The 14150-nt window shown below is 34.1% G+C and overlaps 1 protein-coding gene across 1 annotated transcript; it reads right to left on the bottom strand.

The window, feature by feature from the left end:
- Nucleotides 1-4796: 4796 nt before the first annotated feature.
- On the bottom strand, nucleotides 4797-9081 carry LOC145130146 (uncharacterized). Its single transcript, XM_079064989.1, has 4 exons — nucleotides 8739-9081; nucleotides 5731-8549; nucleotides 5547-5628; nucleotides 4797-5257 (listed from the first exon to the last, which is right to left on the bottom strand). Exons 1-4 carry the CDS (start codon nucleotides 9079-9081, stop codon nucleotides 4797-4799), a joined length of 3705 nt encoding a protein of 1234 aa, XP_078921115.1.
- Nucleotides 9082-14150: the final 5069 nt, after the last annotated feature.

Here is a 14150-nt window from a genome sequence, read left to right on the forward strand (position 1 = left end):
TTCCCATAAACATGTAGATTTGTCAAATAAGGTCTCTTAATCCATTATCTCTATGTTCCAAAAGGGTCTTTTATGAACATGTGTACATATGATATGAATTTGAAATTGAGTGAAATGTTTCACTAAAAGGGAAGGCAAGAGTGATTTGAAAATCACCAAAAGTTCTTAATTGCATGCAAGCTAAAGGAAAGATTTTTGTACGTGCTCAATGAGAGCTACATATATGAACTCGAGAATCTCAATGATGTCCCTAACAAGATTCCTTATAATAGATCTTGTGCTTGGATATTTAAATAGTTCTAATGATATTTTCGACTTAATTTATCATATGAATAGTATGGAGAAAACATTGATGGAATTCTTGAACCTTCTCCAAACAGTGGAAGCAGGAAATGAATTAGATTCCTTATCCATTTCTAGTTATCCTCTTTATGAATGTTGGCGGAAAGAAGAGGAAACATTTGAAGAAATGAGAAAAACTCGGTGACTGACGAGCGGTCGTTGTCGCGTCAAAAATAAAACCTTATTTCCACTAATCTAGCGAGTGGTAAGTAAGGGTCGGATCCAGAGGAGCTTATGGTTAATAGTTTAGTTACTATTTTGATTTAACGATAAAGAAATGATGATTAATTTGAGATTTATAAATATGATGACAAACAAAAAAAAAATATGATTTTAATTCAATTAAAAAAAATGATTGCTTCTGGTTTCAGAATTAATAATTATATGAATTAGAAATGAGTGTTATTAATTTTTCATAGCCGATTCAATTAAAGTCTAAGTCCAAAATAGAAAATAAGTGTAACCTCACCCTCCGTCCTACACACCGCTATTGGATAATTTGGCACGGTGGGGAGATCACTTAAAATTGTTTTAAACTTGGGACAATTAATTGATAAATGAATAAAATAAGTGTAACGATTTTATAATGTTAAAAACATAAAAAAAATCCACAAATAATATTCAACAAATTCAAATGTTCACACCCAAAAATAATACAATAAGTAAGAATTAAAACCTACTCCCGGTTGCGATCACGAGAGGATTTAGCCGCGCATTGTAGACTTATACAAACTCATATTTGTATTCTTGAATTCTTGATGTCTTGATCTTGAATCTTGAAAAGTCTTGAATCTTTGATGGCTTGAATTCTTTGGAAAAAGAAAAGAATTTGGAAGACTAAAATGCTTCCAAAAAAATATAGAAATTTCCTAAAGAAAGTGGTGGTATGAAAGTAGGTTGGTATAAGAGGTATATGAAGTATGTAAGAGTGTATGAGTGTGTAATAGGGTGTGTAAGAATGTAAGAGGTGTGTTTGAAATGGTGATTTTGAGGTGGTATTTATAGTGAATTTTTGGAAAATTAAATACCAAAAAGAATGAAATAAAGCTAGGAATATTAAGCTTTTAGATTGGATCTAAGATCCAATCTAAAACTTATGAAAAAGAATTCAAAAGAATTAAAAAGATGGAATTATTTGGTTTTTGTTGGAAAGAATTTGAGTTTAAAATAGGAAAAGTGGTGAAAAAGTGGTTAAAATTGGTTGGAAAGTGTTTAAAAGATAGGAAAACCCGTAGGTTTTTTTTTGGAAAGGGAACTTCCCTAACGAGGGTTTCCGGGCCAGCTTTCGCGCACCGACTAATCCCCCGCTGCAAACATGAGGCTTTGCCTAATGCCCTGGAGTCACTGCAGGCGAACCTCCATGGCCACAAGGGCTGAGTGGTGCCAGGATTTGAACATGGGTCAATAGGTTATCCACCATATCTTCCACATGCCTTACCAAGTCACCACAACCCAAATGGTTGAAAACCCGTAGGTTCAGCACATGGCACAAGCACTTGGAGCTGGTATTAAAACGACGTCGTTTAGAGCAATTTTTCGCGGATCCTAGATCGGTTCGGAGTCGGGTCGTAGGCGGGTCTGGAGCGGGGCAAGTCGCGGGTTGGCTGTGAGTAGAAACGGGGCGGAAACGGGAATGGGTCGGAACGGCTTGTGAGATGAAGTGGTAACGGGGCGGGCCAGGTATCAGGTCCGGGTACTGATCGCGGATACCGACTCGATGGCGGCTCGGCTGGCTCCGGCTGAGTTCGGCTTCGGCTTGGCTTGGCTGGGGCCTTTTCTTTTCTTTTTCAATTTTTTTTAAATTAATTTAAATTAAATAAATTCAATTTAATTACTATAAATTAATTAGAAAATAATTAATTATTTTCCACTAATTTATTTTAATTAACCCTCATTAATTAATTTAAATTCTTTTTATTTTTATTTTTAAAAACATGATTTTTATATATTATTTTTATTTTGATTTTATAAAAAATACATTTAATTAAATTAAATTATTTAGAAAATAATAAAATTATTATTTCCTAAATAAATCATTTTAATTAAATTATAATTATTTTAAAAATACAATTTTTCATTTTTTTATTTTGTTTTCTCGTCTTTCCAAACCCGAACATCTTCAATTCTTTTGTTTTCAATCTTGATTTCTCTTCGTGTAATTCCTTGAACTTCTTTTTGCATCTTTTTGTACCATTTTCATCATATTTACCACCTACAAACATAATTCAAATACATGTAAAAGTAGCACCATTCTTAGATAAAATCGGTTATTTTACATAAATTATAGTATATTAAGCGTGATGTAAAATATACCGATCAAACCTCCCCAACTTATCTCTTTCTCGTCCCGAGAAAGATCCAAATGTAATTGATTAGCGTGCTAGAAAACTTCTTTGATGTTTTTGAAAACTAAAGATATGAATTATAAACTAGTTTTCACATGGAACCATAACAGAATTAAATAACACCAATCAATACCACCTGATCAATATATAGCAACAAATGTTAGGATGAGGTCACATTTCTTTCTTTGAAGTGGGGACGTGTTTACACTCAAGGTCGATTTAAAGATATCGCTTTACCATAGGCTTGATCTACCTCTACTTAGTGAGTACTTAAATATCAATCAAAAGGACTTTCAAGTTGTAATGTTCGGCTAAGGGTAGGCTAGGGATGTTTTTGGATTGGTGACTTGGGTCTTTTAGACTTTAAGAGCACAACAAAGATAGTTATTACAACTCGATAAATACAATACAACTATATACAAACATTAATAACATCTACAACTTATCTAAAATGACTCAAAACGTTTAGATAAGACAAAAATCTTTTTGGATTATGTTCAACTTAAAAATCATGACATTATTTGAATATGTCATTTCAAATTAAAATTGTATTATTAACAAAAAGACAAAAGTTATTCAAACTAAAATGCTTGGTTCTGGTTTTCTTTTTTTTTTTTTTTTTTTTTTTTTTGCACAGCAAAACCCCAAAGTGTATATACATGGACTCAACTTGAAACAAAAATTTGCAAACGTTTACAAACATATAAAATATTTCTAACTAACCTTCACTAACGCTATACTTTTATTTTTAATATTTTTTTTTTGATTTTTTTTTAACACAACAGATATATATCAAAATATGGAAGCTCAAACTTTAGATTTGTTTCTAAACTTTGATTTTCTAAAAATAACAAATAACACATAAAAAATCTCACATCATACAACTTTAAATTTAGGCTTAGATTTTCTAAAAATGTCGAAAATTTATGTAAAATGTTTCGAACAACGTTAATTTCTTGATATCTAACCTTAAGTTTATAAAACTATAAATACTTACATAAACAAAAAGAGAACATTCAAATAAAGGGGTAGTTGTATTCTTTTTCAATTATATATATATATATATATATATATATATATATATATATATATATATATATATATATATATATATAATTTTTTTTTGTTTTTTTTTAAACCAATTTTTTAGAACCAAGCAAGAGAAATTTTCTGAAATTTCACAATTTATTTGACTCGCTAAAATATGAACAATATACATAACAAATACATACACGGAAATGATAAAACTTTGCTTATAAAGTCGAAAGACATGGTAGGAAAGTGTTTGGGATATGGCTTAAATCTGCTTAAGAAACGAACAGGCTAAGGCTCAAAGTGGTTAACAAAAGGGATTTTAAATACAAATGGGTAGGTTTAAGGCTTAATTGGCTAAAAATAAAAATAAATGAATTGCCTTTATCATTTTGATATTCGGTACTGCATGAAATGTGTCAGTCTGTTACGGTCCACTTTCTCACTGTTATGCATCCTATTGTTTGTTTCTATATCCATACAAGTAATACTAATTGGTGCTTCAAAATGTTTTTTTTTATGTTTCCTGCTATAATTTGGTAAAAGCACACTAACATACTAACACAATTACATTCTTTCCTTTTTGGGATAATTTCTTATTTATATTAAAAAAAATCACAGAAAACAAACAAAGAATCGAGATCACCTGATAGTTCTTGGTAGAGGAGGCTTTTATATCTTCAAAAATAGGAGAAAAATGTTGAATTTTTTTTTGTTGGGCTCGATCAAAACCAAAAATTGCAGCATATTTGGTTTGTCGCCTTTTTCTCATTTAAGTATACCTCCCCAACTTTAAACTTTGCATCGTCCTCGATGTGAAACACAAAAGAAAACCATAAAACAATAAAATGAAATAAACCACAAACACACCAAATAAAATAAATCTGTCATTTTCGTTGAGGATCGCGATTGCACTTGGCATGTGCAACAAGCCTTTTAAACCCCTAGGTTACCCTAGTGGACGAGTGAAGTCTCGTGAGGGTTTGCAGTGAACATACCCACAAAGTTCTCGGGTTGCCTCCCGAAGTAGCGCTAAGTTTAACGTCTTCAGCCAGACGTGCTACCTCGAAGCAAAAACTAGATGACGTAAGTGGGTTGTTCTTGTAAAAAGTCAACCCGTTCTACTTGTACCTCATGTCGTGTGGCGGATGAAATATAGGGCTTGAGACGATTCCCGTTTACTTTGAATGACTCACCGCCTTTTTCATCTTTGATCTCAATCGCTCTGTGAGGTGTGACATCAACTACTTCATATGGTCCTGACCATTTGCTTTTCAATTTCCCGGGAAAAAGCTTTAATCGTGAATTAAATAACCACACTTTTTGTCCTTTTTCAAAAGTTTTGATCTTTAATTTTGCATCGTGGAATGCTTTCATCTTGGACTTATATGTGACAACATTATTGTATGCCTCATCCCGGAGTTCTTCCAGTTCACTCAATTGTAGTTTTCGTTCCTTTCCTGCTTGATCATACTTCAAATTTACTTCTTTCATGGCCCACAATGCTCGATGTGCTAACTCAACCGGTAAGTGACATCCTTTTCCATAAACAAGTCTATAAGGGGTTGTGTCAATCGGTGTTTTGAAAGCAGTCCGATAGGCCCAAAGCGCATCGTCTAGTCAAAGTGACCAATCTTTGCGGTCAGGTCTAACGGTTTTTTGTAAAATTTCTTTGATCTGTCGATTAGACACTTCCACTTGACCACTTGTTTGAGGGTGGTAAGGTGTGGCAATTCTATGATTCACACCATATTGTTTGAGTAGTTTGCCAAATTTGAAGTTTTTAAAATGTGACCCCCCCATCACTGATGATCACACGAGGGATACCATGTCTCACAAAAATATTTTTCTTGACAAACTTACAAACAACATGGTGATCATTTGTTTTGGTGGCCTCGGCTTCAATCCACTTTGAAACATAATCGACAGCCACCAAAATATAAATATTGCCGAAAGAAGTTGGAAAAGGACCCATAAAGTCAATTCCCCACACATCAAATATTTCAACAACCAAGATGGGGTTCAATGACATTTGGTCTCTTTTTGAGATCCCCCCAACTTGTTGGCATTTCAAACAGGATTTAACAAACACATGTGGATCACGAAAAATTGTTGGCCAGAAGAAACCCGTGTCTAGAACTCTGTGACCCGTCTTTTGAGCACTGAAATGTCCTCCACATGCGTATGAGTGACAATGAGCCAATAAATCTTGAATTTCATGGTCAGGGACACCTCTCCGAATTATTTGATCTAGTCCAATGTTGAATAAGTCTGGATTGTCCCAAATAAACCGTTTTGCTTGTGCCATGAAATGTTTCATCTTTTGCTTTGTCCAATACTCTGGTATTTTTCCTGTAGCCAAATAATTCACAATATTAGCAAACCAAGGTAATCCATTGATGTTCAATAATTGTTCATCGGGAAAGGTATCCCGAATTTCTTCCTTGAAAGTGCTTGATACATCAATGGGGAGTCTGGACAAGTGATCAGCTACTACATTATCACTTCCTTTCTTATCCTGAATTTCTAAGTTAAATTCTTGTAGTAGCAATATCCATCTAATAAGCCTCGGTTTTGCATCTTTATTTTGCATGAGATGACGCAAAGCACTATGGTCCGTAAAAACAACGACTTTTGACCCCCAAACATATGAGCGAAATTTGTCTAAAGCAAAGACAACTGCTAACAACTCTTTTTCCGTTGTTGTGTAATTCAATTGTATATCGGAAAAAGTTTTGCTAGCATAAGAGATTACAACGGGCTTTTTATTCACCCGTTGCCCCAATACAGCACCAACCGCATAATCTCTTGCGTCACACATGATTTCAAAAGGTTGTGACCAATCAGGTGATCGCAATATTGGTACTTGGGAAAGTTGCCCCTTTAGATTTTGAAAGGATTTCATACACGATTCATCAAAAGAAAATGGTGCGTCTTTAGAGAGCAAATTGCATAAAGGTTTTGAAATCGCACTAAAATTTTTGATGAATCGTCTATAAAAACCTGCATGTCCAAGAAAAGATCTCACGCCTTTGACATTTGTGGGAGGTGGTAGTAAGGAAATGAGTTGTACTTTGGCATGGTCAACTTCAAATCCTCTTTCAGAAACAACATGCCCAAGTACAACTCCTTCTTTAACCATGAAATGACTTTTCTCCCAACTTAAAACCAAGTTTGTCTCCGTGCAACGTTTCAAAACTTTTACCAATTGTTGGAGACATGTGTCAAATGTTGATCCAAAAATAGAGAAATCATCCATAAAAATTTCCAAGGACTCCCCGACCATGTCTGAAAAAATACTAGTCATTAATCTTTGAAAAGTGGCAGGGGCATTACATAATCCGAATGGCATTCGTCGGAATGCGAAAGTACCATAGGGACATGTAAAAGTAGTCTTGGCTTGGTCTTCAGGATGTATAGGTATTTGATTGTATCGAGAATACCCATCCAGAAAACAATAAAACTTTTGACCTGATAATTTCTCTATTATTTGGTCAATGAATGGTAAAGGAAAATGGTCTTTTAAAGTGGCTGTATTTAATTTGCGATAATCAATACAAACCCGCCACCCGGTTACCGGCCGAGTGGTTATCTTTTCACCACTTGATGTTTCTACGATCGTGACGCCAACTTTCTTTGGAACGGTTTGCGTTGGGCTAACCCATACACTGTCAGAGATTGGGTAGATGATTCCGGCATCTAACCACTTTAACACTTCTTTCTTCACGACTTCCCTCATATTAGGGTTCGATCTTCTTTGCGTCTCTCTTGATGGTTTTGTCGACGGTTCGGTAATGATTCTATGCATGCAAACTGCTGGGCTTATTCCCTTAAGATCGGCAATTGTCCATCCAACTGCGGCTTTGTATGTGTCAAGCACCTTCAGTAATGCTTGTTCTTGTTCCTCTGTCAAATCTGATGCAATGATCACCGGAAGCGTTTGATTTTCTCCCAAAAAGGCATATTTCAAATGCTTTGGTAACAACTTCAATTCCAATGCTGGTGGTTCTTCCAATGATGGCTTTATCTTTGAATCAATTGAATCTGGGAGATCATCAAAATTATTTGACCAAGTTGACGTGCGACCATGGATAGCATTCAGAAACTCTTTTTGATCTTCAATTGATTGAGATCTGTCACTGTCACAAAAAACATCCTCCAAATCATTGGTTATGTCCAGGAGCATATTTGCGGTATGCTCGTGAACACAATCCCCGATGGTATCTATCATAAAGCAATCATTATGGTCTGGAGAGTTAGCGTTGGGTCCAAAGGCTTGTAGTCTCAACTTGCGGTTGCCAAAAGTCACGTCAATTGCACCATCTCGACAACTAATTTGAGCATTTATAGTTGCTAAAAAGGGACGACCGAGAATGACATTTTGTTGTTTGTCCTTGAAGTGTTTTTCAGAGTCCATAACTATGAAGTCAACTGGGTAATAAAAATCTTCCACCTTGACTATGACATCAGGCAACATCCCCTGTGGTAATTTAAGTGACAAATCGGCCATGGACACAGTAATGTTAGTTGGTTGCAATGGGCCAAGGTCATATTTATCATATAAACTACCAGGAAGGACATTGATACTTGCTCCAAGATCAAGAAGTGCCTTTTTGATTTTTATGTTTCCAATTTCAATTGTAATTAAGGGTGCTCCAGGATCTTTTAATTTGGGTGGAAGTATTCCTGTCAAAGCGGCACTAACATGTGCTGTACCGTTTGATTTTGTTGGAATTCGGTGACGTCTCTTTTGAGTACATAAATCTTTGAGGAATTTAGCATAAGCCGGAATTTGCTTAATGGCATCGATAAGTGGGATGTTAATTTTGACTTGTCGAAAAGTTTCCCAAATATTATCATTTTTTTTAAAAACTTGTTTTTCTGGGTTTTTCAAAGCTGTTGGGTAAGGGGTGGTATTTGTCTCCACATGTCCTTACCCAACTTTAGACAGTTCCGACTCATGCAATTTTCCTTTCAATTTATGTTCTGGTTCAATTGGTGTTTTAAGAGTCTTTTCACTTTCATCATCAGAAGATACATAATCCTCCACTAAAACCTCATCAGGATTTTTTAACGAGTTTGGTGTAGGCTTATGCACTTGATTATCATATGATTTACCACTACGCAAAATAGTTACCTCATTTACATGTGCGTTGTTGTTGGTGTTGGTGGTGGTGGTGTTGCTAGTTGAAGCTCTTGAGTGTTGAGGATTTACTTGCGTGGTGCCCGGAAGGTTGCCAGGTGGTCGCCGATTTATTTGCTCTGCTATTTGTCCCAATTGCTTCTCAAGTATTGAAATTGATTTGGAGTTAATTTCATTTTGCTTGAGACTTTCCTTCATCATGTTCATCAATTGTTCCATTTGCTTATCATGGTATGGTTCACTTGTCTTTCCATGATTTGCTTGAGAAGAAACTGGCCCATGATGTTGATTTTGACTGGATTGACCCGAATTGTTGTTGCTGACCTTGTTGCCTTGCCAGTTTGGGTTGAAGTTGTTGTTGTTGTTCCGCCAATTTGAACTTGAATTGTTGTTGTTCCTTCATCGGTCATTGTTGCTTTGGTTGTTGAATTGATTGTGTTGTTGTTGTGGTCTATAGAAATTTCGCCTTTCTTCATTCAAGTCAGCCTGATCACCGGAAGAATAAAAGACTTCTTCAACTTTATCATTGTCTTGAGCGAACATGTTCCCTTTTCTGCAGTCTTTAGTCTTGTGTGGTCCTTCACATAAAGTGCAAACAGTTTGAACATTAGATTGAGGGTTTTGTTTAAGTTGACTGATTTCAGTTGTCAGTTTCCGCATTTGGGAAAGGACTTCAGTCAGCACTTCATCGGTTTGATGTACACTCTCAAATCTAAGTTGTTTGATTTTTGTTGCCACGATATTGGACCGAATGAGCGGGATTGCCATTCATTTCCATTTCATCTATGAGTTCATAAGTCTCTTCTGGTGTTTTGTTCCTTATGGAACCTCCGGCAGCTGCATGGAGTGATTGTTGTGTATGAATGTCCAAACTATTGAAGAATGTTTGGACCTGCCTCCACATAGGTAGCTCATGATGTGGGCATCTTTGGAGTATCTCTCGGTATCTTTCCCATGCTTCGTATAGCGATTCGCCATCTTCAGCTTGAAATGAAAGGATTTCATTGATCATCATGTTTGTCTTTGATGGTGGAAAGTACTTGGTTAGGAATTTGTCAGCCAAGTCTTCCCAAGTGGTGATGGATTCAGCGGGTAATGTTGAGAACCACCTCTTGGCACGGCCTCGTAGAGAGAAAGGAAAGAGGCGTAGTCGGATTGCATCTTCAGTTACTCCATCCATCTTGAACATGTCACAAATGTCCAAGAAACTAGTGATGTGTGTATTGGGGTCACTATCGGGTGAGCCATCGAATTGCGCACTATTTTGCACCATTTGGATCACATGCATCTTGATCTCAAAAGTTGTAGCTCCTACTTCAGGTCGTTTAATGCATGATTTGGTCCCGTCAAGTGAGGGTCGTGCAAAATCTCCCATGGTTTTTCGGTCTGTCATCTTGTCGTCGGTTTTGTTGGCTTCTTCAAAAATTAAGGCGCGGTGAGTAACACGATTTCTTCTTGCCGCTCTTTCGATTATTGAATTAAAAAGCAATGGAGAGGATCGTCTCGAATAACGAGTATGCATGCACAACAAAAACATACAAACGCGTAAAAGGAATTTAACAATTATAAATAAAGACTATAAGAATCAAATAAATTTTTTTTTTTAATTTTAAGAAAGACCAAAGAGAAAAAAAATTTAAACTAAAAAAAAAATAAATAAACCCCTTTTTAAAATGAACAATTTTTTTTTTTTTATAAATTTTTTTTTATAATTTTTTATATATGTGTTTTTTATTTATTTTCGAAAATTAAAAACAAATAAAAAAAACAGTGAATTAATTTTTTTTATATGTATTTTTTATATTTTTTTTATATATTTTCGAAGTTATAAAAAAAATCAAATAAACACTTTTTATTTTTTTTATATATATTTTCGAAACTATACTTAAAAATCAAAAAAAAAATGTGAATTTTTTTTAATTGTATATATATTCGAAAATTATACTAAAAATGAAAAAAAAATATCAAATAAACAACTAGAAAGAAAATGTGAAATTTTTATCAATTTTTTTTTTAATTTTTTTTTAATTTATTTTAAAATAAAAATCAAAATAAATAACTAAATATTAAGCGCAATAGCTCCCCGGCAACGACGCCAAAATTTGACGAGCGGTCGTTGTCGCGTCAAAAATAAAACCTTATTTCCACTAATCTAGCGAGTGGTAAGTAAGGGTCGGATCCAGAGGAGCTTATGGTTAATAGTTTAGTTACTATTTTGATTTAACGATAAAGAAATGATGATTAATTTGAGATTTATAAATATGATGACAAACAAAAAAAAAATATGATTTTAATTCAATTAAAAAAAATAATCGCTTCCGATTTCAGAATTAATAATTATATGAATTAGAAATGAGTGTTGTTAATTTTTCATAGCCGATTCAATTAAAGTCTAAGTCCAAAATAGAAAATAAGTGTAACCGCACCCTCCGTCCTACACACCGCTATTGGATGATTTGGCACGGTGGGGAGATCACTTAAAATTGTTTTAAACTTGGGACAATTAATTGATAAATGAATAAAATAAGTGTAACGATTTTATAATGTTAAAAACATAAAAAAAAAATCCACAAATAATATTCAACAAATTCAAATGTTCACACCCAAAAATAATACAATAAGTAAGAATTAAAACCTACTCCCGGTTGCGATCACGAGTGGATTTAGCCGCGCATTGTACACTTATACAAACTCATATTTGTATTCTTGAATTCTTGATGTCTTGATCTTGAATCTTGAAAAGTCTTGAATCTTTGATGGCTTGAATTCTTTGGAAAAAGAAAAGAATTTGGAAGACTAAAATGCTTCCAAAAAATATAGAAATTTCCTAAAGAAAGTGGTGGTATGAAAGTAGGTTGGTATAAGAGGTATATGAAGTATGTAAGAGTGTATGAGTGTGTAAGAGGGTGTGTAAGAATGTAAGAGGTGTGTTTGAAATGGTGATTTTGAGGTGGTATTTATAGTGAATTTTTGTAAAATTAAATACCAAAAAGAATGAAATAAAGATAGGAATATTAAGCTTTTAGATTGGATCTAAGATCCAATCTAAAACTTATGAAAAAGAATTCAAAAGAATTAAAAAGATGGAATTATTTGGTTTTTGTTGGAAAGAATTTGGGTTTAAAATAGGAAAAGTGGTGAAAAAGTGGTTAAAATTGGTTGGAAAGTGTTTAAAAGATAGGAAAACCCGTAGGTTCAGCACATGGCACAAGCACTTGGAGCTGGTATTAAAATGACGTCGTTTAGAGCAATTTTCGTGGATCCTAGATCGGTTCAGAGTCGGGTCGTAGGCGGGTCTGGAGCGGGGCAAGTCGCGGGTTGGCTGTGAGTAGAAACGGGGCGGAAACGGGAATGGGTCGGAACGGCTTGTGAGATGAAGTGGTAACGGGGCGGGGCAGGTATCAGGTCCGGGTACTGATCGCGGATACCGACTCGATGGCGACTCGGCTGGCTCCGGCTGAGCTCGGCTTGGTTGGGGCCTTTTCTTTTCTTTTTCTTTTTTTTTAAAATTAATTTAAATTAAATAAATTCAATTTAATTACTATAAATTAATTAGAAAATAATTAATTATTTCCCACTAATTTATTTTAATTAAACCTCATTAATTAATTTAAATTCTTTTTATTTTTATTTTTAAAAACATGATTTTTATATATTATTTTTATTTTGATTTTATAAAAAATACATTTAATTAAATTAAATTATTTAGAAAATAATAAAATTATTATTTCCTAAATAAATCATTTTAATTAAATTATAATTATTTTAAAAATACAATTTTTCATTTTTTTATTTTGTTTTCTCGTCTTTCCAAACCCGAACTTCTTCAATTCTTTTGTTTTCAATCTTGATTTCTCTTCGTGTAATTCCTTGAACTTCTTTTTGCATCTTTTTGTACCATTTTCATCATATTTACCACCTACAAACATAATTCAAATACATGTCAAAGTAGCACCATTCTTAGATAAAATCTGTTATTTTACATAAATTATAGTATATTAAGCGTGATGTAAAATATACCGATCAGTGACCTTAGACTATAAGAGTCTAAGTGTTGAAGAATTGAAACAGAGTTTCAGAATCGTTAAGTGGCAAGTAATGCAGAAAATAAGATTTGTGAATCAACCAAATTTATGATGAATTTTTTTATAAGTTCAAAGTTAAAGATTCAAAGGTGCCTCATATTCATATTCATAATGATTTGATTACAAGTGTTTGAAATGAATAAGACAATAAGTAAGAAACACTCAAATGGATCTCTAGAATTTAGTCAAAATAGAAAATGAGCATAATGAGCAGGAAGAAGTAGGAACTGAGCAACTTTATAATGGAGTCCAAGGGGCCTATTTATAGGCTTTGGAAAGCCCATGACATGGTTTGACCAATCAGCTGTTGACACATCATCCTAACTGAGTCATCAGTTGACACCTTGCGCTACTTAATGGAGAATGGATGGAATATTCCAATTCTGTTAGGGTTCTGTCCATGTGTTGAGTCTTCACTTCTATTGAGAATTCTTAATCAACATTTAGAGTATGATGAGCATCATGAGCATCATGTTGCTCCATTGTCTTCTAAGACGGTCAAAAACTTGTAGAGGTGTCATTGACTTCTAGAAGTGTCATTGATCAAGAGAAGTTGCTTCTCGAATATTGGAACGTTTCTTGATCTTGAAGATGTGTGAACACTGAACATGATGTGCCATTGAGAACTTGAATACGCCATCATTATACATGATGTGTCATGTGCAATCCGGATGAGCCATGAATGTGTTCATGATGCTCTATTGTATTAAGATGAGCTATCAACGTTCATGTTGCTCCACATATGATCTAGATGTGTCATTTGATATCATGATGTGACAACATGCTTTCAGCAGGTGCTCCATATCAACTGCAAGAGCTCTATGTTTAGCAAGAGCTACAAAATCTGATTTTTCAAACACTTGATCTACCTTTATTATCTGTCCAACCTGAAATATTTTGATAATATTTGTTAAAGAGATATAGACAAAGGATCAACTTATTTCAAGTGACAATCACATACAAATATTTTTCCAATAATTTATCCTTGTGTGATGGTTACTGAAATAAGGAGTAGAAATAAATGAAATGTCACACTGAATGAAATTTATAAAATGAGTTATCAGTTTTAAAAAGTTTCATCCACACGTTTTAGAAAACAAGGAAAGAAATAATGAAAATACACAATTCACACTTTAGTTCTCAAGTTTAGCAACCATTGATGAAAATTTAGAAACCAAGTAAGTTCCTGGATAGTCTTCACTC

The sequence above is a fragment of the Lactuca virosa genome, chromosome 8 (assembly GCF_052849685.1).
Source record: "Lactuca virosa cultivar CGN04683 chromosome 8, Lactuca_virosa_CGN04683_v6, whole genome shotgun sequence".
Classification (NCBI taxonomy): Eukaryota; Viridiplantae; Streptophyta; class Magnoliopsida; order Asterales; family Asteraceae; genus Lactuca; species Lactuca virosa.

Excerpts from the sequence above, each read along its gene's own strand:
- LOC145130146 (XM_079064989.1), bottom strand. The coding sequence starts at position 9,081 with ATGGAACAATTGATGAACATGATGAAGGAAAGTCTCAAGCAAAATGAA. Across the intron at positions 5,629-5,730 it reads TGTCATTGAACCCCATCTTG|TGGATTGAAGCCGAGGCCAC; the intron begins GTTGTTGAAATA and ends TATGTTTCAAAG. Across the intron at positions 5,258-5,546 it reads AAATATTTTTGTGAGACATG|GATGTCACTTACCGGTTGAG; the intron begins GTATCCCTCGTG and ends TTTATGGAAAAG.